This window comes from Pogona vitticeps, chromosome 1 (genome assembly GCF_051106095.1).
Source record: "Pogona vitticeps strain Pit_001003342236 chromosome 1, PviZW2.1, whole genome shotgun sequence".
NCBI classification, from domain to species: Eukaryota; Metazoa; Chordata; class Lepidosauria; order Squamata; family Agamidae; genus Pogona; species Pogona vitticeps.
Window position 1 is genome coordinate 190,495,246 of NC_135783.1, and position 21,456 is coordinate 190,516,701.

At 40.9% G+C, this 21,456-nt stretch overlaps 1 protein-coding gene across 3 annotated transcripts in view; it reads right to left on the reverse strand.

Annotated features, from left to right (window-relative positions):
• The window catches only part of GLS (glutaminase), a 104,158-nt gene that overhangs the window by 6,233 nt on the left and 76,469 nt on the right, over nt 1-21,456 (reverse strand). For all 3 annotated transcript variants that reach the window (XM_072979715.2, XM_078393425.1, XM_072979731.2), the window contains one exon: nt 990-1,051. In XM_072979715.2, coding sequence (XP_072835816.2) covers nt 990-1,051 — 62 coding nt within the window. The remainder of the gene's footprint in view (nt 1-989; nt 1,052-21,456) is intronic.

The window sequence follows — 21,456 nt, forward strand, 5'->3', positions numbered from 1 at the left end:
TTAGTGACAATTTGCTGCAGTAATTTATACTGTCTGACTTGAGCGGGTATAAAGCAATGAGCTTCTGGCCATAGAGACCAAACAAAAGTGATATCAAGGTATTTCCATATGCTAGCTTCAAATTGAAGTGGAGAGAAGGATGTGGGTGAAAACTTTTTATGATCTTCGGACATTTAGTGAAAGAGCCATTAAGGGTTTCCAGAACTGTGTTCTGCTGAACTTGCTTATTGAATCCCCATGGGTGGAAAACCTGTTTTATCAGCTGAAAAGCCGTATGTAAGGCTTTGTACTCAGTGTCACCAAGAAGGAAAAGCAGTTGAGTGCATGGGAGTGCTAAAAGCCTACGGGTACCCCCTTTTTCTCTATATATGTGAGCAACCAAAATTCTGCATAGGGCTATAGGGTCTTGCTTGTTCTCCGTTACACTGAGTGAATGCCCACATGTAGTTCTGATTCTTTTTTTCCCTTTTTGGTTTCTATGCACTGACTATTCCGTGGTTGGCTTTTGGGGGGGTGTATATAACAGCCCATTTCCACCTGTTCTGGCTCCGAACTAGTAAAACAAGAGAATTTCAAAAACAATCAGAATAATGAAAATAATTTAAAAAATTGAGACTATGGAATTTCACTCCTCTAATGCCCATGTTACATAAGGTTATGTATCCCAAACTACTCATTTAATAACAATTAGCCCATTCGCTCTTCTGACACCCAAGCTTGGGTGGAGAACTGTCAGCTCTCCAGATATTTTTAGTCCTTTAAAGCCAACCATAAGATGCTGTGGGGGCTTGTAGTCAAAAAGAGATGCAATTATCCTCCCAGTCCAACAGGTTACTGGTAGAGTATGCTATTGTGGGCGTCACTGCAAGTGGTCTATCAGCCACTGCCTCTCTTAAAACTAGCTAGATGAGAGAAAATGAGATTATATGGCAGAGACGTCTCAATTACTCCAACATAAAGCAAACATTTCACATCCATATTGATTTTACCTTCTTAGTGCAGACACATCACCCGTATATGCAGCGAACAGGAGATTAATTACAGACTTTACCTGAAAGAAAAAAGAAATGAAAAATGATTTATAGGGCTGTTCTTTTTCTCCTGTTCCCCTTGGAGGGGGAGTGTAAACATCCTAACCAACACCTGAAACTTTCCTCTCAATCTGTCTGTGACCTTAACATCTGTGTATATCTGAGGCACCCCAGATATATCAGGACAACTTCAAAGCAACCTAACCGGTAGCTGTGATCCAAATTTGGCACTTGAAAAGGATAGCAAACAACAGGGGAGGAAGGCTATTTTAGTGCCAGGTAACCTAAAATCCCATGCCGTTCCCTCCCCCATACAGCCACGTTTTTAGCTTGCTCTTACACTGCTCTTTTCTATTTTAAAATCACAATGAAGGGTGGGGGGGATAAAAATACATTTTATCGGAAAGTAGGTTAAACAAAAGGTGCTCAATGCTTTATTTGGGCCCATAGTAACTCTTGTTTGAGGCAGTGTTTATCTGCAATGTCCTGTCACGTCAGTGAGATCCAAATGGCTTGTCCAAAAACACAGGCCCCGGGGTTGCTCAAAATCTGCATCACAGAGTACACATGATGCGAGCTTAGGTTTTATGTCTCTGCATGCTGTTTGTGTGCCGTCAAGCTGGAACTGACTTATAGTGCCCCTAATAGGGCTTTCAAGGTAAGGGAGGTACTTAAGGAGTGGTTAGCAGTTCCGCTTCGCCAGTGGGCTTCCATGGTGGAGCGGGGATTGGAACCCAGGCTTCCTTGCTTCTAGTCCATCACTCTATCTACTACACCACACAGGGTGTCCCACCTGTATACTAGGAGCTCTATTTCCTCAAAGTCACAAAAAGATGCGGTTCACCACACTTGTAGTAATGAGTACACATCACTGTCTGTAGAGGGCAACAGAGGCCGAGACAGGCTGTCCCGTGTGGGTTCCTGTGTTCCTTCTTCTCAGGCTGGCCCTTGCTTTCTGTCCCAGCCTTCTCTCCCACACAGTTTCTATCTCAACAACGTGGCCAGTGGGCGGACACCATTTGTCCTCTTAACAGAAGAGGGGAACCCTAACAGAGGCTTCAGGGAAGACTGTTTTCTGGTACTGATTCCAAACACCAGTTTCCAAGTAAGCTATGCATCCCTCCACTCACAGAAAATACTTTCCTCCAGTGGAGATTTCTATGAATTGGGAAGAGGACAGAGATGGTTTTGTTTGTTTGTTTTACAAATTCTCTGCCTCCCCCTGCAGGCTGGCCCTTCCCGGACCTCCTATGCTCTTACACACGCACACCCATCCCTCTGCAAGAGACCAACTGGGAAAGGAGCGCAGAGGCATTCCACTAGACACAGGCAAGACAAGTATCCCTCAGGATGTGGGGACAGCTCAATGGTACCTCTACAGAGACACTTATCACTGCCTTGTTACACAAAATGTGTTTCTGAGCGGCAGCACTCTGCTACACTTCCCCATACATCTACCTAAGGTGGACCTAAGCAAAAGTAAAAGTAAAACAAACAAAAAAAGGATGAGATGACTCACTTTTCAGAAAAGCATTGTTGATTTTCACTCCAGGGCACTTAAGCCTAAAGGTTTGGGATTTCCTGCAGAACTTGGAAAACATACTTTTGGAGAATGTAACTGCCAGGATCTTCCAGGCAGTATGGAAAACAACCAGGCTGGCCAAGGAATTCTACAGGTGGTTTTAAGCCTGGGTTTAAGTCTAAATGATTCTATTAAACTTTGATTTTGCCTACTTTGAGCTTTGCACTTCTGAACTGTGACCACATTACACCACTGGATGTTATTTCCTGCACACAGACTTCCCATCAAATAGTTCTGGCAACCTATAGTAGACAATAATGCAGCACATATGGATGGGGAAACTTGGGAGATGCAAAGGCGCAGTCAATCTGGCTTGTGCAAGCCTTACTGGCTCCTTTGTACTTCTACAGACACTTTTTGTTCAGCCCTAAATACCCCCAACAGCATGGGCTGCTCTGGGCCAGAAGGACAGAGGATCACCTCATCACAAGCAACTGATATTGCCTAGTGCTTCCTTTGATTCTTGCCCACGACAAACAGTATTCAAAACCATGAACAGAAGTCAAGGGTATAGGAAGTTACAGGATGTGAACATGATAACTGGCAAGACTAAGTTAAAATGCGGCCTGCTTCTTTGCAACACAAGGTAGGAGATAAATGAGTCCTTGAATGTTTCACAACAAAAACTGCGAGAAACCGACAGGGAAACATGGGAACTAAGATAACAGTGAATTCACAAGGATCAAATGTTCCCAGATGCCCTACTTATTAAATAACCTCTGGCCAAAATCCCACCAGTCTGTAAATTTCTCTGATGGCAAAGACATATGCCTATCTGTCTGGGTCTATGAACACATGTTTGGTTCTGAAAAAAGAGAAGCCTTGCTTCTTCTTGGTTTAGCTTTTGCCACTCCCTCTCCACTTTTGGGAACACTGGGGAGTTAATCCAGTTAAGTTCAAAATCAACCAACGAACGCCAAAGACGACTCTAAGTAAGGGAAAGAAGGGTAGGTTCAAACCCCCAAATCTTAAAACTCTTAGATAAAACAAACACCTGGAACTTCCAATCATTCCTTCACTTACAGCGAAATGTAAGTCTCCTACTAAAAATGCAGTTTATGTAGTTCTGCACACAAGACAAAGTGTTGGAGAATTTACAATCATTATCTCTTTTTAAAACAAGACAGCAGGTGAACATTCACAAAGAGAGTGGGAAAAGGAGGATGTAGGATGAGGTGCTGGAAGAAGCCAAATGTGTTACGGGGAGAATGAGGTAAGTTAAATAATATATATATATATATACAATGCTTGCTGATCTTTAGATATTCAATTGCCATATCTCTTTCCTAATCTACAACTACAAAGTGTTGTAACCTTCAGATATACACGTTTTTTAAATTGCAAGAAAAAAGTGGTTCCAGATCAAATATGTTATTTTTTTTGTAGATGTGCAGTAATAATTGTACACTATCAAGTTGATTCTGACTTATGGCGATCCTTTTCAGGGTTTTCTAGGTAGAGAATACTGAGAAGTGGTTGACCATTCCCTTCTTCTGGAAGCATCCTCTGACTGTGCAGATTGCCCAAGGCCACCCAGGCAGACTCTTCTGGCATACACAGTGGGGAAATGAATTCCCAACCTCTGATTCTGGAGTCAGTTACCTAACTCACTGAGCTATCCAGCCAGCTCAGGAGTGTAGTAGGTTCAGGGTAAATATCATTCATTCCACAGAAGCAGGAGAAAATAGTCCGGGCTTTTGGAAAAACCTGTCACCTTCTCAAGCACATGAAAGAGGAACCAAGGTTGACCCAATAGGTACAGAACTATAAGAGTAGGCCACACTTCAATAAATTAATATACTTATTTATAACATATACTTCAACATGTAGCAGCATTTACTAGTGATAAACCAAGAGTAATAACAAATAATAAAGTTAAGTTAGATAGATGATGGTCACGCCAGATACAAAGTGGGAGGTAGGAAAGCAGGAGGCAATGGTTTTGATCACAACAGCAGTGCAAATCCTTTCATCACCAATGTTCGGAGTTCCACTGTGGATGATCAAAGCTAAACAAAACTAAGATGTTAACCATGAGATGCCTACTCTGTTCCTCTGATACCAAACACTAATGTGCTATAAACCTGTTCACCAAGTGTGCTACAGTGTTAATTCCCAAGCTCTATGAATATCTGCTAATTAGCACCACTAGAGGCGATGAAATCCCTGTGAAAAGTTACTGTTAAGGCTCAAGGTGGGGAGGGTGGATGAAACAAGACACTGGTAGTATCAGTATGCTTTGCAGCAAACTTTCATGCAACCTGCCCTTTTGATAATTCTTCCTTGTAAGTCCATCTTCTTCCTCTGGGGTATCTGAGAAATCACAACTTGAATCAAGGCCATCTACTCAATCCCTGACCAAACTGGGATCGTGAGGCTAGGCTTAAAATCCACGATCCAGCCATCTCCTCAGGCAATCAGTCAGAGACTGAATAGGATGGGTCTCACCATGTTTTGTTGCATATCTGAGGGACAAAAAAAAAAACATGCCTACCAGCATATGCTGTGAGATGTCTGTATTCTTCTCGGAGGAACAGTCTGTCTTTGTATCCAAGTGTTAGAAATGGAACAGCTTGATCCAAAAACTTAAGAGCTACATCAAAGCCCACTCTGTTACCACAGGATTTTTTCCACTCGGAAATGTTGCAAAGTTATGACAACCTGTTCCAGGACTAACGGGGGGGGAGGGATCACAGGATGAGAGAAGTGAGGATAAAGAAGGGGACTTTCAGAGAAGATGAAGCTACACGTGCCTAGTGTGCTGAACTGGGATTTGGAGGATCCAGGTTGAAGTCTGGACCTCAGCCATGAAAACTATTGGGCCAGCCACTCCCTAACCCTGAATACAAGGCGGAAGAAAGCCATGGCTGTTTCCCCTGAATTCAGTGAGGGAAGTGTGGGATAGAAATGTAACAAACAAATTATACATTAGGCCACGTGCGAGTTAATGAGGATTAAAAGGTTAAGCCACAAAACCCATGGGCTTGGGGGAGGGATCTGATGCAAGAGAGGAGTGGCAGTCTGTCAGCATCTTGGGACATACCATCTGATTGTTAACGTAAGTTAAATTGGGCAGTGATGAAACCGGGATGTACTTCATTGACTAAATTCAAGTAATACATGAGGGGAAGAGCCAGGGGGTCTCAGCAGCACAGCACATCCTTTGCATGCAGACTTTCTCGGCGACAGTACAAACATTTTGCATGCAAGGTTTCAACCCCTGACATCTCTGGGACTGGCTAAGAAACAGATCTTACATATTTGAAAACCTTGAGAGCTGCAACCAGTCAGTGCTGAGAATACTGGGTTAGAGATGAACTGACTCTACATATGGCAGCTCGCTAGATGCTTCAGCTTTGCCTGAATTGTACATTTTAATCAGAGGGACAGAGAAACATGGTGCCTCAACCTCACTACACATGGACTGCCCAGGGGCTGGAAAAGCAGCTTGCCCGTTGAAGATTCTTCTTAGGTAATTGTGATAATGCATCAGTGGTTGTGCTATGCAGTTGAAAAACCCGGTTCACACACACCAGTGGATAATGACAGCAGTGGGTGTCCTTCCCTCCTCAAATTGCTGGTTTTAAAATCATATTGGGGTGGTGGTGTCACAGACTGATGCTTGAAATTAGCTCTTTTTTTAATCACACAGCATTGAGTGCTGCCTTTATGGAACAGTCAGATCCCGTTATGCCATTGAGAATCTCAAAAAAGCTACTCAAAGTCCCTAAGGGAATTATTTCTAGCATTGCCTGTCGTTTGTTTTCACTTAAAATACACATTTCCTTTCCTAGTTTCAAAGGAGGCCAGTTCACTCGTCCCTCAGATTCTGAACTGCTATGCATACAAGAAATGCCTTGAATAAATTAATGTTGCTCAAAGCTGGGTTAAATCCCCAATAATTTAATGCCTAAGGTCCCAGTGGCTTAGCATTTAGGGTATCAGCATGCCCACCTTGAGTAGCAATCTCTCCCTGCCTCTTTAGAAAAAACCTGTCCTCTAAATTTCTGACTAAATATAGATATTTGTGGCTCCTAATCTTGATCACTCTGAAGAGACACAGAGAAACACCTCCATATAAATGTTTGGTTTCCTGAGATGCTCTTGGCTGTGTCATCAGGGCAAAGCAAGAGACAAACATTCACCAGCCAGGAGCTATGGCCTCCTGCTGATATTTTGACATGTACAAAGCAGCTAAGCAAGAGCTGGCAAAATCTGTGGCTCTCCAGATGTTGCTGGTTTGTAGCTCCCATGATCTGTCACCAAGAAATACGCTGGCAGTTTGTAGCTGCACTCCAGCATCTTTAGTGTGGAAGCTGTACATCCCAGAGTGAACAAAACAACATTAGCAACATTACTCTTGAACAATGTGCAGGTATTTTGTTCATTCCACCTGTGATTGGGTTCATTAAACATCTGAAGCAGTTCCTCCTTTTTGGAGGGAAAGGACGACTGAGGCTCTTTTTGAATGTTAATAGATTTATTTAGTTTAACGTTAGGTGAGTCTACAACAACTTCTATTGGTTCAAAACAAGTAAGATCTGGTAACTATCCAAATTGTGAAGACAATAACTCTGTCTGGAAATTGACAAGATTCATTGAGGGGCTGGCCCAAAATGTTCCTGATTGGTGGGCTTCCTCAGCGGAGCATTCTGGACTGCACATATTGTCCCACAACAAGGGTACCTGGCCCAATCTCCCTCTGGCGGTGGATGGTTGAAGGGTCTGGCCGAATCACCTTCCTTGAGTGACCTTCCTTCTTCCTCTCTCCTTGGTACACTGAAATGTCTCTTCCCACTTTGCTCCCCTATAACCTCCTCCCACATGGGCAAAATTAATTCCTCTTCCCCTTCTCCCTCTCTTTCACTAGACAGATTTCAATCTTCTCCGCTTTCCCCTTTGATTCCCTTTCCCCCCCCTTCCTCCTCATTCAACTCCTCACTTTCTATTGTCTTCCCTACCTCTATATCTCTCTCCCACTCAGACGGCTCTAGCTGAGGGGACGGCTCACTCTGTACTTTCTTCCTTGGGTCTACCACTCCTTCACACCACCTCTCTCTCCAGATTAGCTAACCTATCTCACTTTCTGCTGCAGATGGTCACGATCCTTCCCCAACCACTGACGCCAGAATGCAAGGATGGGCAGAGGATGGCTCTAATGAAATGACCCTGACGTCTGCCTCATTCAACAACAGTCTTTCTTCCAAATCAGCTGGGTGCCTTCCAAAAGGGTTTCACAACTGGCAGAGCCCTGGCACTCGTATAAGCCTTCCCCAAAGAGAAGGATGTGATAGCATTTTGTTCTACCTACTGCCACTCTTTAAGAAACGAGATACCAGCAAAGTGGTGTCTACTGAATTTATTCTTAATCCCTGTCTGACGTCTGTTATCAGATGGGTCATCATCACAACTGCATATTAACCACATGGGCTGGTTCACAGGCTGTCCTGTCTCCTTTCAGGCACCTATGTCCTTTTTAAGGAGAAAGGCAGGATAAAAATACTTGAAATGAATAAATAAATAAATAATAAATAAATATGTGAGCTGTACTCACATAAGAGTAAGCATCCAGAAGCAGAATGCCACAACAGCTGTTGTCCTTACAGAGTTTTTGCACCTATTGTTAACAGGATGTGCCCTCATTAATCCAGCTCAATGGGAGGATTAACGCCAATATGCAAAAAATAGATCTTGCCATGTCTGAAGTGAATGGGCTTCTGGTGAAACTGGATCAGTACTGCATTTAGGGCAGCCTCACATCCCTCTCAGTCCCATGTAAACTCTTGTCAAATATAAAGACAAGCAAAAGGCAAACATGATTGTAAAATATCATCAGTATAAGCTCTCTGGTACAGAAGACATTAGAACAGTGCTACTCTGCCAAACCAAAGCAGCTTCCACATTCTAAGATCAAGCCTTTCTGCAGCTTGGGCTGTAAACTGACAAATCCTACAGCCGGCTTTTGACAATAAACAAAACAATCCATGTGTATTGTAACAGAAAAAGCTTTTTTTAAAAAAGCAACACAGGGCTAGCAGCTAATAATAGTCTGGGTGGATGTATTGGGCTGTGTCTGCACGCAAGTACACAGCAGAAATGTCAGCAAATGCACATCGTTCCAGGAAAAGCAAGCCCCATAATCCATGCCTCGTTCAACAGGAAAGAAATGTCAACATCAGCTCAAATCTAAAACTGCTCGAATGTAGGAAGAAATGGACAGTTCCACAGTGTAAGATAACACTGCATTCCTCTTGACACAGCAGTGATAAAGTCCATTTTCATATACAGTATGTCTTCCTAAAATATATATATATTTACACCCCTCTACTTGAACCATCCAGCCCAACATCCAGTCAGAATAACTGACATTTGTATAATGTCAAAGCATACACACAAAAGGGATTCCATCAATTCCACACACAAAAACAACATTGTATCAGGACCAAATAAAAGTTTCAAAAGTGTGCAAGCGTTCCAGTTGCTACATTTTCATGAACGTTTCCATCCACACCAGATTCGTTTTCAGGATTCAAATACATTTATGGCTCTCTAAAGCAAAGCAAAGCGTTCTGTTTATATACCACCCCATAGCGCTTCAAGCACTCTCTGGGTGGTTTACAAGTTAATTATGCAGGCTACACATTGCCCCCCCCAGCAAGCTGAGTACTTATTTTAGACCTCAGAAGGATAGAAGGCTGAGTCAACCTTGAGCCGGCTATCTGGGATTGAACCCCGGGTCGTGAGCACAGTTTTGGCTGCAGTACAGCAGTTTAACCACTGCGCCATGAGGCTCTAGGCGGCAGATCGTCAAAACTTCTCACCGTAGACCTGTTTCCCCTCCTCCCAGTAAATCCTGCACTTCCCTATAAATGCAAGTGGCATTACAATACTATTACTGTATTTTTTATTTTTGGAGGCTGGCTCTTGCATTAACTGCTAAAGCTAAGCTTCTATGGAGTTTATTTTGGAAGCACAGAGGCAGAATTAACTTGAAATCACGCTGATCAAGCAAGTCTTTTTGAAAGCAACACCTCCCCCCCTCCACCTTTGTTCTGAGCTGTTTTAGAACAGTTTTGAAAATACAGTTTAAGAGACAGAATATAAATACACTGTCCTTGACTGAGCAGAAAGCGGACACTGGCCCCTGTTCAAACAGCATCAGACAAACAGGGCGCAGAATGTGGGTAGGAAATAAGTGATCCTTCAAGTATTGTTATAACGAAACTCCCATTAGCTCTAGCCAGCACCACCGAAGATGAGAGATAATAGCTGCAGCAATCCAATAACATCTATTAAAGCTACAAGTTGCCTACCCCTGCTCTAATAGACAGAATTTCTAATTTTCAAAAATATGTGGCACCACTGTTTGGATTTCTGAAACGATTTCATACAGCATACTAGCTATTAATAATCATCATCACCTGCCATCAAGTCAATTTTGACTTATGGCAACCTTTCTCAGGGTTTTCCATCTAGAGAATACTTCAACTTTCCCTTCTATGGCTACCCTTGGATTGTGCAGCTTGCCTGAGGCTGCACAGGTTGGTTCTTCTCACAGGACGCACAGTGGGGAATCAGACTCCTCACCTCTGGCTCCACAGCCAGAGACCCAAACCACTGAGCAATCCAGCCAGCCACACTAGCTGTTAAGGTGTAAGAAAGAATTTGGTTTGTTCATTCTAAGCTTCTTGACAACTGTATAAAGTATTTGGCACTATGAAGCAGTGGATGCAGTACAAGTGTCTACAGTTCCAGTCAATATGATCCTCCAGACGTTGTTGTTGGGACTATAATTTCCATCAATCTAGTCAGCCAAGCTAACAGTAAATAAGGATGGCCATTACAGGATCTGGAGACTATCATGTTGCCCACTCCTGGTACACAGGATGTCATAACTTTCATTCATGCTGGTATCTATACAGTGGTGCCTCGCTTAACGGGCGCTCCGTTTAGCGACAAAACCGCAAAAGCGATCGCAGTGCAATGTTCCCTATGGGGAAAAATTGCTTTGCAATGATCGGTTCGCTGTTTCACTTACCGATTATCGCATAGCGATGATTTTCCAACAGCTGATCGGCGGTTCCAAAATGGCCGCCGGGTAAAAAAATGGCCGCCCGCTGTGCTTAGGGACAGATTCCTTGCTTACCGGGCAGCGAAAATGGCAGCCGTATGGAGGATCTTTGCTTAAAGGTGAGTTTTTAGCCCATAGGAACGCATTAAACAGGTTTTAATGCGTTTCTATGGGCTTTTTAAAATCACATAGCGACGAAATCGCTTTGCAGCAATTTTTGCTGCACGGATTAACATCGCTATGCGAGGCACCACTGTATAACCATCATCCATGGAGTCCAAGCATTTACAGCCATTTAGAAAACACAACCCTTTGTGGATTTGATCATTTTCACACTTAAAATTTTACTAAAGAACAAATGATAGATAAAGCCTAAGAAAATATGAGGTTACTCACTACTTTTATCTGAAATCATGCTGGTTGGAATTCTATTATATACTTACACCTCAGCTGTAATGGAGTAAATTTCAGTGGCAAACTGCCACCAACTAAGAAGCTAGCACTTGTTCAGCTTGTCGCATGTCAACATGACTGGTGAGTGACAAAACACTAACAATGGAACTGGCAGCAATTCAACACTGACATTTACATCATTGGAATTACAGAAGATGTAATAAAGATTTTGGCCATGAAATACTTACCAGTTAAAAGCTCAGTCACTGCCTGTCCAGGCAATGAATTCTGGCCTCTGGGTGAATTCAAACATGGTGCATCCCAGGGACAGATTTATTCAGAATATATAGAGACTAGAGTCTCAAAGGATAAAATGACAACACAAAATGTGTTGCTAAAATAAAACAAAACAGTATGGGGATGCAGCAGCCATCATGGTAGGGGTACAAAAATGAGACATTATTTTTGCAAATGTGTCTTTGCAGATAAATAAGAGACACTGTGTGTAGAGACCATCAGGCACCAGATCAGTGTAAAATGTTGCCCTACTCCTGTACTGGAGCTACTAAAAATTCTTTTCCAAGCAATCAAACCAGGCTGGGGGAATGCCTGAAGCATTGCATCATTAGCTGTAGAGTCTATCATCAAAAAAGCAGCAGTTTTGCCCTTGCCTGGGTATAAGGCCAGCCAAGGTACTTTGTACAGTGACTCCCATATGTAACTGAATACCTGTTGCCACTGATGCTGACCAGATAAGAAAATCTGGATCAGTTACAGATTAGGATAATGAGCAAGACTTCTATTTTACTCTGTTTCTAAAGAGGATTCACACATATTCAGAATGGAAAGAACTTGAGATTTAAAAGAACAAATCTCAGAAGACAGACAGATTTGTCCATCAGCTTTCAGTGCTTAACTCTTGAAAGCTGGGGTCTGAATCTTTTTGCATTCAAACTACATTCATGCTGTCAACTCATCTTTTCTTGGGGAGGGGGCTCATTTTTATCACTTGCTTGCCAGGCATGTAATTTCTTTCCGTGTTAAGAACAGCTGTACCTGTTACACCTTCCAGAAGTACATCTGTGAGACCATTTTGTTTTTGGAAAATCTGCAAAAATCTCCAAATTTCCTATTTTGTTGGGCAGCGGGAAGAGATTTTTTAAAATAACCATAGGAGGAAATGAAAACAACATTTTATCCCACTCCTAGCCTGGATAGCCTAAAGTTTCTTAGACAGCGATGGGCTTCTGAATTATTTCTGGAAACCTCTTTTACAACAGACGCAGAGCTCATACAGCAAGGTGTTAACTGGTGAGGTCACCTGCAGAAAGTCAAATGGAGAATCCAATTGTGAGGAGGACCCAGAGGGGTCTGGTGATGGGCCATCCCCTGTGCCTTCCACCCTGGTTATCCCACAGGTGATTTCCCCTGGACTACCCTATTCCTGGAAGGTGGCCACGTAGTCTGCTTTGAAATTGTCAACCCCACTAGACTCTTTAATGGGGGTGGTGGAGGGGAATGTGACAGAATGGACTTGCGCAGAAAGTCCATAGGGTTGAAGAACCTTCAAGAAAGGGTGACAACCAGCTAGGAGAATCAGGGTCAGAAGGATCTAGAAGAAAGGAAGGGGATCCAAAGGTTATAAAAAGGCAGGGAGAAAATGGGGAGAGGCGTGGATTGAGGAAGAGGAGAAGAGGAAGAAGGGAAAAAGAAACCTGGGTGGGTGCACCAGAGTGACCCCAAGGAAAGTCATCTAAGGAAGTACTGAAAGTGTCAAGTTACAGTTGACCAATATGGCAACTGGCCCTGTCGCTCCTGCCACTCACACTCAAGAGCTTATTTGCATGAGCCTTATGAGAGAGTTGGAGAGGTGAAGTCAATTGATATATGAGGCTTGGCTGCAGGAGGAGGAGTCAGAGAGGGATCAGATAGAAATAGCAGTGAGATAGGGATGAGTTAAGAACTGGTTAGGGAATTGATGAGGAGATTTAAAAAATTAGCTAGAAAGTGATAGGTTGGTGATATGTTTATGAAACTCTAAACAAAGAGAAACAAAATGAGGGAACTGGTAAGCTAAGACCAACAAACTTTGATTACCTGAAAGATTTCTAATACTGTTTGAAATGCTGCTTCACTTCAATAAATACGTTTTGGTTGTTCACAAGACAAGTGTCCATACATTAATGGTATTGTAGATTCAGACAATCCACTGGTGGCAGCATAATGGGAACACGCCTGTGGACCTTTGTGAGGGAATAAACAAGGGACACAGAGTTCGCGACAACCAAGGAATGCTGTCAAACAAAGAAAATGCTAGCAGCCAACCACAGAACCAGCCCTGTCGATTCTGACTCCAACTCAGTTGCAGGGTTGGAGAAGGCAGAGACAATTTGATCACCTTCAGCAGTTGGAGCCAAAGGTACAAGCCATTTGGCATATGACATGCTTTTACTGTGGCAGCGACCATTTTGAACCTCAGAAGCTTATCACGGGGAAGGTGAAGTAGCCACATCTCATCTTAGGACCTGCAGACTGCCCCAATAGTATACCAACCAGGGTGGACTACTGGAGGTCTTGTATTATTTGAGCAGTCTGCAGTTAACTTATTGATCTGTTTATTAAAGTTGAGCTGCAGGAAAGAAATCTTAATTCCAATCATTATGCGTGGACCAGTGGACCTTTTTTGGGGTGTAGGCTCCTCACGGAGGACTAAGGGGGATATATAAACCAACAGACATTAAAAACAAGAGGCCCTTAAAATAGAAGGACATAGAAAACAGAACAAAAGTGGCAGAAGATTTCCACTAGTCTTTAGCATGAGTCAAAACAAGAAGTGATGAACTATTAAGGCAAGAGAAAAACATCTAGTACTTCATTTTCTTCCACAAGTTTTACTTAGAACTTGGTGCATCAGGATACATACATTATTAACACTGTATGATGGTCAGTAATAAGAGGAAACTAAATAGAAGATACATTCCTCACATTTGAAGCCTTTCTTCAAAACAGTAAAAACACAGAGAAGTGACTTTCAAATGGAGGGGAGGCAGTTCTTTAATGGAGGTTTGTTCATGTTATAAAATTACATTCAAGGAAATAAAAGACCAAGAAAAGGTTCTATGAACTGGAAGTGGAAAGTAGAAAATTAGAAGAAACCCAAAGAACAATAGTTCCATGAATCTGCACTGAGAAAGACATGCACAGAGATGACATATTAAATTTCCAGCAAGGATCAAAAAGTAAACTTTAAAGTATTAGGGCAAATTTCAGAAGAAGCAGAGCAAAATGAACCCATATTGCAAATATCCAATTAAGGTTTGAATACAAGAAGAAAGGGCCATGACAGCAACTGGGGTTCCTTACACAATATAAATAATATGTCATTAGCAAGAAGCACATGAAACAGAGATATTTTATACTTTGCGGTGTAAAGGAGGAAACAGATTCATTAGCAAAGAATGGAAAAGAACACCATTGAGATCCAGTCATTAATTTGAGAGTGTTCACCAATATCCTTCCAGAGGTACTCAAGAAAAGAAGTTAGATGTTTTAGAATATGTTAGGAACAAAAAGCAAAACCATAGTTTGATTATCTATGAGCCTAAAATCTGCACATTGTCTTCTCTCATGCACATTGTTTTATTTTATACTGTTATTATTTTTATGAATGTGTTGTTAGCCGTCCAGAGTAGACTTTGGTTTAGATTTATTAAATAAATATTAAAATAAATAATGATTTCTGTTTCCACCTACCCTTCCTGGTTCAAATGTGCAGGTCAGGCAAATTGTTTTGTATAAACCATAGTTGTTTCCACCGCAGAACTGGATGCCTATGTCTTTTTCAAACTGCAGTTTCCAGCTCTGATTTGAAACTGGTAAGATTTATGGTTCACCCAAACTGTGTTTTACCCTATCTGGATGTAATGGCAAATGATAATGAAGGAAAAGTGAGCCTGAGTGCATGAGAGTAGACAATACAACATCTACACTTCAAACTGTCAGAAAAACCAATGTCCGAAGGTTTCTTTCCTGCAACTCTTGCTGGATTACTATGAACAAACCAGCGATTTGGACATTGTTTTTGAAAAAGACTAAATGGTAGTATCAGTAACAAAGGATGTCTAACAATCACTGAGGACTTTGAAAGACTCAATAATACATGCAGTGGGGTTTTTTTTAGGCGAAAGAATTTAACAAATTATGAGTCCACTTTTAGTCTTCTCTCATTCTTCTCACTGTATTGGGAAAAAAGGGGGAAGGTCTTGTTAAATTGTTAGATTTAAACATAACGCATTTACATGTTTTTCCAGTGTGTGAGGATCAAATAATCTAGGGACATGTAAAACTACCTCACTACTAGAGATTTTCTTTCTTGAAAAAAGGAGAAAAATTATTATTATGAGAGAATCACACTTGATCTTTTTGCAGCATCTCCAGAGAAAAATTTTGGGCAATATAAATTATAAAAGAGAAATTATTATAATGGAAATATGATATATTCGATATATAAGAATATTCGTATATTCTTATAGGTCAATTACTCATAAAAGAACTACCAAATGTGGAAAGTGTGGCAGATTTTCCTGACACAGAAATAATTACTTTTGGATATGTAAGTTTTAATTAGCCAAGCTAGTTTAAATAAAACCAGGCATTTCTTCAGGAGACTTACATGTTAGCAGTATTTGCCAGTATTTAAAAAAATGCAATTCAACTTTTTTTCTTAGTAACATAAGAAATAAGTCAGAAATGATTATTAGGATCCTTTACGTTTCTATGTGAGGTGCACAACAAAGCTGTTCATGACTAAATAATTTTTTTATGACTTACCTTTGAGAAAGTTTAATTTTAACACTAAGTGGTATGGAAAACTGGACAGGGAGTCTAGATCATTTACATGTAGGTATAATATTAAAGAGAGGGACGTGGTGGCGCTGCGAGTTAAACTGCAAAAGCCTCTGTGCTGCAAAGTCAGAAGACCAGCAGTTGTAAGATTGAATCCATGCGATGGAGTGAGCTCCGATTGCTTGTCCCAGCTCCTGCCAACCCAGCAGTTCGAAAGCATGTAAAAATGCGAGTAGATAAATAGGTACAACCTTGGTGAGAAGGTAACGCTGTTCCGTGTCTAGTCGCGCTGGCCACGTGACCACAGAAACTGTCTTCAGACAAACGCTGGCTCTAGGCTTGGAAACGGGGATGAGCACCGCGCCCTAGAGTTGGACACGACTGGACTAAATGTCAAGGGGAACCTTTACCTTTACTATAATATTAAAGAAGCAAAATAAGAAAGATCAATCCAATTCAGCAACTCCAAACTGTGTAAGAGAACAGTTCAGAAAATAATTAATGAGATTATCACTACCCACAAAGAGAAGAGATGCCTAGTGATATTGCTGCAATTTTTTATTACCTGGTTTGGAACACAACTTGGTGGTTCGGCATGTAACCATCAGCTATATCACAAATGATGTGCTGCTTTCAACCAGCAGTTATTCCATGGCTTGGAATACAAGATGAGATACTATGTAATTCTAAATCAGCACTGTCATTAGTCAGTAGGTTAGATGCAGAGTTGGCCCTGCCATGAGTGAGGTGATTGCTTCAGGCAGCAGATGCTAGGAGGTGACATGAAGCTGCTGAATGAGAGAACGGTTATGTCATAAGACCACACTTGCACTCCTTAAGCCAGTCTGCTGGATTTGTTGTGGTGGTGAATGTTAGTTGAAAAAAAAATTCACCCAACATTTCTATTCACTTTTGTGTATTTTTGCAGCCTTTTTTGGGGGGGGGGCCTCAGAGAACTAAGTAGCTTTGAATCAGCCTTGGCCAGATGTCCAAAGCCTACCACTTTGTAAACACATATTAATGGACTATGTTCAATATTCATCCCAAGGAACCTCTTGCTGGATTACTATGAACAAATCACTGACATTTTGCTAACAGCCCAACAAAAACTGCAGGAAAGTTTTCTTTTCATGCAACTACAATATATAGCATAGACTAAATTTAGGCATGGTTTCAGGCATTCAAGAAAAACTGACAACGCCACAATTCTTAGTAGATGATCATCATTCTTGCAACCAAGTTATAAAATATGAAGTCAAGAAAGCTATTTCGAGTTCGATAAACTCTAACAGATGACTTTCTAAAAAAATTATATAAAGCTTTCTTAATCCAAAAGCTTTAAGATACCCAGTGATTCCCAGCATTGTGCTCCATACACTGGACAGAATGACCATCATTCATAACTAACATAGTCAATGCACTGCAACGACAGGGTTGCAGTTGAACACCAAGTGACGAAAGGTTAGGAATCATTTCCTCCAATAAGTACCGCAACATATATAACCTCCTTGGACTCTTTCCATTCTGCAAGTAACATTCTGTTGTTTAGTCGTTAAGTCATGTCCGACTCTTCGTGACCCCATGGACCAGAGCATGCCAGGCCCTCCTGTCTTCCACTGCCTCCCAGAGTTGGGTCAAATTCATGTTGGTAGCTTTGATGACACTGTCCAACCATCTCATCCTTTGTCGTCCCCTTCCCCTCTTGCCTTCACACTTTCACAACATCAGGCAAGTAACATAACCATCCTTATAATTCAATTCCAATATATGTTTTCACATAAAAGTGAAGAAACAATGACAATTATATTACCTCCATCATGGAAAGAAGTCCTAACTCACAGACTTTTTAAAACTATAGTCCAAAACAATGTTCACAGTCTAGAATAAGGAATGGGAACTGGTGGGTGTAAATAAACAATTAAAAATAATTTTGTGACTGCAATAAACAAAGTTTGATTAAATTTGGCACCACAACTAACTGTATGTCAAGAACAAAATAAAGATTTAATGTGATGTAATTATTACGTTTGATATGATCTTTTTTAAAAATAAAGGTTAAACTGAGCCAGGCTTCCCTGTAGATATCACACATTGTGAGAATTACAATTATGATGAAAGGATGTTATAGCAAGTAATAGCTGATAAAACTGAAAAAATGGAACCCAGCTGGTACCAGTTCAGATATATAGTTCTTACTTACTCTGAAATAAAAGGTTAAGAAATTATGTTTATGAAGAATGAATATAATGGCATCCTCAAGCCATACTTAAATGGAACAGTTGTAAGTTGCTCTGGATAACTCACCAAGCTCTGTCCAAAACATGGAGAAGTAGCAGCCGGTATCAACTTGAGAAAAGATTGTATTATTTATTAAGATAAAGGTAAGATTACTGCACAAATGATGGAAATACCATCCAATTTATTCCAAAGGAAATGGGGGAAGTACAGAGGGTTAATTTTTAAAAAAAATAGAAAGTCTGAACCTGATTTAATTTAACTATTTTCAAAACTGAGACTACTAAAGTCAGCCAGCATAAAATTCTATCTCAGTGCTATTTGACACTACATCAGGGGTCTCAAACTCAATTTACCTGGGGGCCGCTGGAGGCAGAGTCTGGGTGAGGCTGGGCCGCATCCGTTTCTCCGCCAAGGGGAGCAAGAGCCCGAGGAAGCCGCCCAGGAGTTTCCTTAGCCGGCAGACAGGCTGGCTGGCTGGCAGGCTGCAGTTCCGGATGGAGGGTGCAAGAGGCGCTGTCTTGGGAGAGAGTTGGCGAGCGAGGCGAGGTTTTTTGGGGGGGCAGTCAAGGCAGGGGCCGCAAACTATCGTCCAGCGGGCCACAAATGGCCCTCGGGCCACATGTTTGAGACCCCTGCACTACATGAATCGAAAAACTATCAGTTGGAACACAGTTAAGTGTTCAAGATGTAACCAAAAAGAAACAGAACATACACATACGGCCTGTACTATTAGGAAAAAAACCCTCTGCGTGTGAAGTTTCAATGGAAGTGATAGTATAGTTACCCAATTATGTGAAAAATCAAATTTATGTGTGACAATTTTTTGACAAATTTATTCTGGGCTGGAAGAATGTGTATACCCCCAAATGGGGAAAAATAAAGGGTTCTTCTTCAATTGATGATGGTCTTACAAAAATAGTTAAAATTTTAGTAATGTTTAATATGGTAAGAATGAAACATGTATTCTCCCAAAATGTACCTTTATTCCATTTTTTATTCAAAAATATTGATTTTCTTCCACAACCTTGTTCAGGTTTTTTAAAGTACAATGTAAAGAATGCAGTGATTCAGAGAGAGAAGTAGCTTCATTTTTGAACTGTACAATTCACTCATGTATGTGGGCACATGTGAGATCAGACCTAGAAAAAAAAGTCACAGATTTGCAGTCTGGAGGTCATTCTGGGATGTCAAAGAAGTATTAAGAAATCAATTTTTGCTCAACTTCAGAAAGTAAGTTTGAAGAAAAAAAATGGCTGTTATAAAAGATGATAATGTACACTGGACATTCAAATTAGTAATTAATATATAAAACAATATACATTCAAGAATTTGGTGTAAATATGACAGAATGAAGTTGTGCAGTGACAGCTTCCCTTCTGTTCTCAGTGTGTCACCTGTATCAGTGGTTTCCAATCAGGTTTTGGACTGTAACTTTCAGAAGCCTTCACCACTAACTGTGCTGGCCAGGGCTTTTGGGAGTTACAGTCTAAGAAAACCAAGGTGGGGAACCACTGACCTACATGATAAATAAATAGACTTTACAGTCAAAATAGCTATGTTGCTTTTTGAAGGGCAATATGATCAAATGTGACAATACTTTCTGAAGAACCAAAAATATTTAGAATTACTGGCAAACGATTTTTGGGAGTTCCAAAGACCATGCCTCCAGGTGTAGCTGTAGAGAACAAAAATAAAAATAGATGTTGCATGGTCAAGCAGAAGATTATCTAGCTTAGTGCACCATAATTCTGTATCCAATTAAGACAACATGCCTGGATTTGAGATGGTTTAAGGCAGCTTTGGACTAAGTTTCCTTGTGTGCATCTTAGATATAAATGGCCCTCATTAACATCAAATAATGGAAGTGACTTTTTTGCTTTTTAAAAAAGCAGCAGCAAACGGAAGCTGCTTAGACTGGGTGGTGAAAGACACTAAACAAATGTTGTTATGGCCTGAATTAGATCTTTTTAACCAAATTAAAGACTATAGTCTACATGCCATACCTTTCATTAAACTCCTGCATGGGGCAGGAGTTGGTGATTATCTCATTTGTAGAGATCCAGATTGGTGGTGCCAATCCACTATATCTAGCTTCTTTTTACTCATTTAGTAAGACTATCAGGTTCAGGTTTATTTACTCAACAGCTGCGTATTTCAGTTTTGCTCACACAATCTGTTTGTATTAGGTATTGTGGAGTTGCTTCTGACGAAATGCAACCCTAAAAGGATTTTCAAGATTACATGAGATGTTCAAATAGTGGGTATATATAGCAAGAAATGATGTATATTGTTTTCTTTCAACAATTTTTAAGCATCTATTGTATGTGTTTTCACATACATCAAAAATTTGTCAGAATTAATAAGCTATAAAAATACAGCAAATTCACAAGATGAAATCCAGAAGAAATGTGTCAAATAGAAATCAAGAGAGCTTTAGTTGTGACTAACAGAAGGCAATAATTTTAGAAGGCAAGTATATACAGCACAAGGTAATAGCACGAAGAACTATCTGTGCATGTATGCATATATATACACACACACATAAAGAGCGAGAGCAAGTAGACAAGATTTTAAGAACTATTTTGGATTGGAACCCTCAACCTCAAGGCCAGAAATCCATCTCTTGGGAACCGTTTAAAAAAAAAAACAGCAACATATATTATCACTGGCGAGATCAGCTCTTGCCTAAAATATATAACTTCATAAATGTGCAGGTGGATTAGGTGTTTTGTCTGAATCAATGCTAGTGAAGGTTCAGAACCACATGACAAGAGCATTAATAGGTAAGCTTGGATTCAAAGTGCCCGGTGGGTGCATGTGAAACATTTTTCTCTAATAGTGAGAGTAGTTGCTATCATCATTTGCCAATTATCCTACCTAACATCTTTCTCCCAATGTGCACTTGAAATCCTCTGGAAAATTCCTAAAATCCTCTGGAAATCCTTTTCTAGTTGCACAAGGGTGTGTGTATGTGTGTGTGTGCAGGCAATGAAACAAGGGGATAAAACCCCCACATCATAAAAAGTCCTATTCAGATCTTATGTAGATGTATGAGGAGGGGCAATACTAGAGCCCACCCCCTCTGACATAACTCTTCTCACAGGAGTGACTTTGTAAGGAGGAAGCCCTCCTCTATTTATGGGGGTCTCCCTGTGGACCAGAATGCTATGGTTACACATAGTATGGAAAACCTTCATGAGCACAGGAAGTTTCCTTTTAAGAAAATTACTCCTCACATCTGGCAAACACCACTGGAGTTGAGCAGAGCCAGAGACATCTTGTCCTCCTGATATACC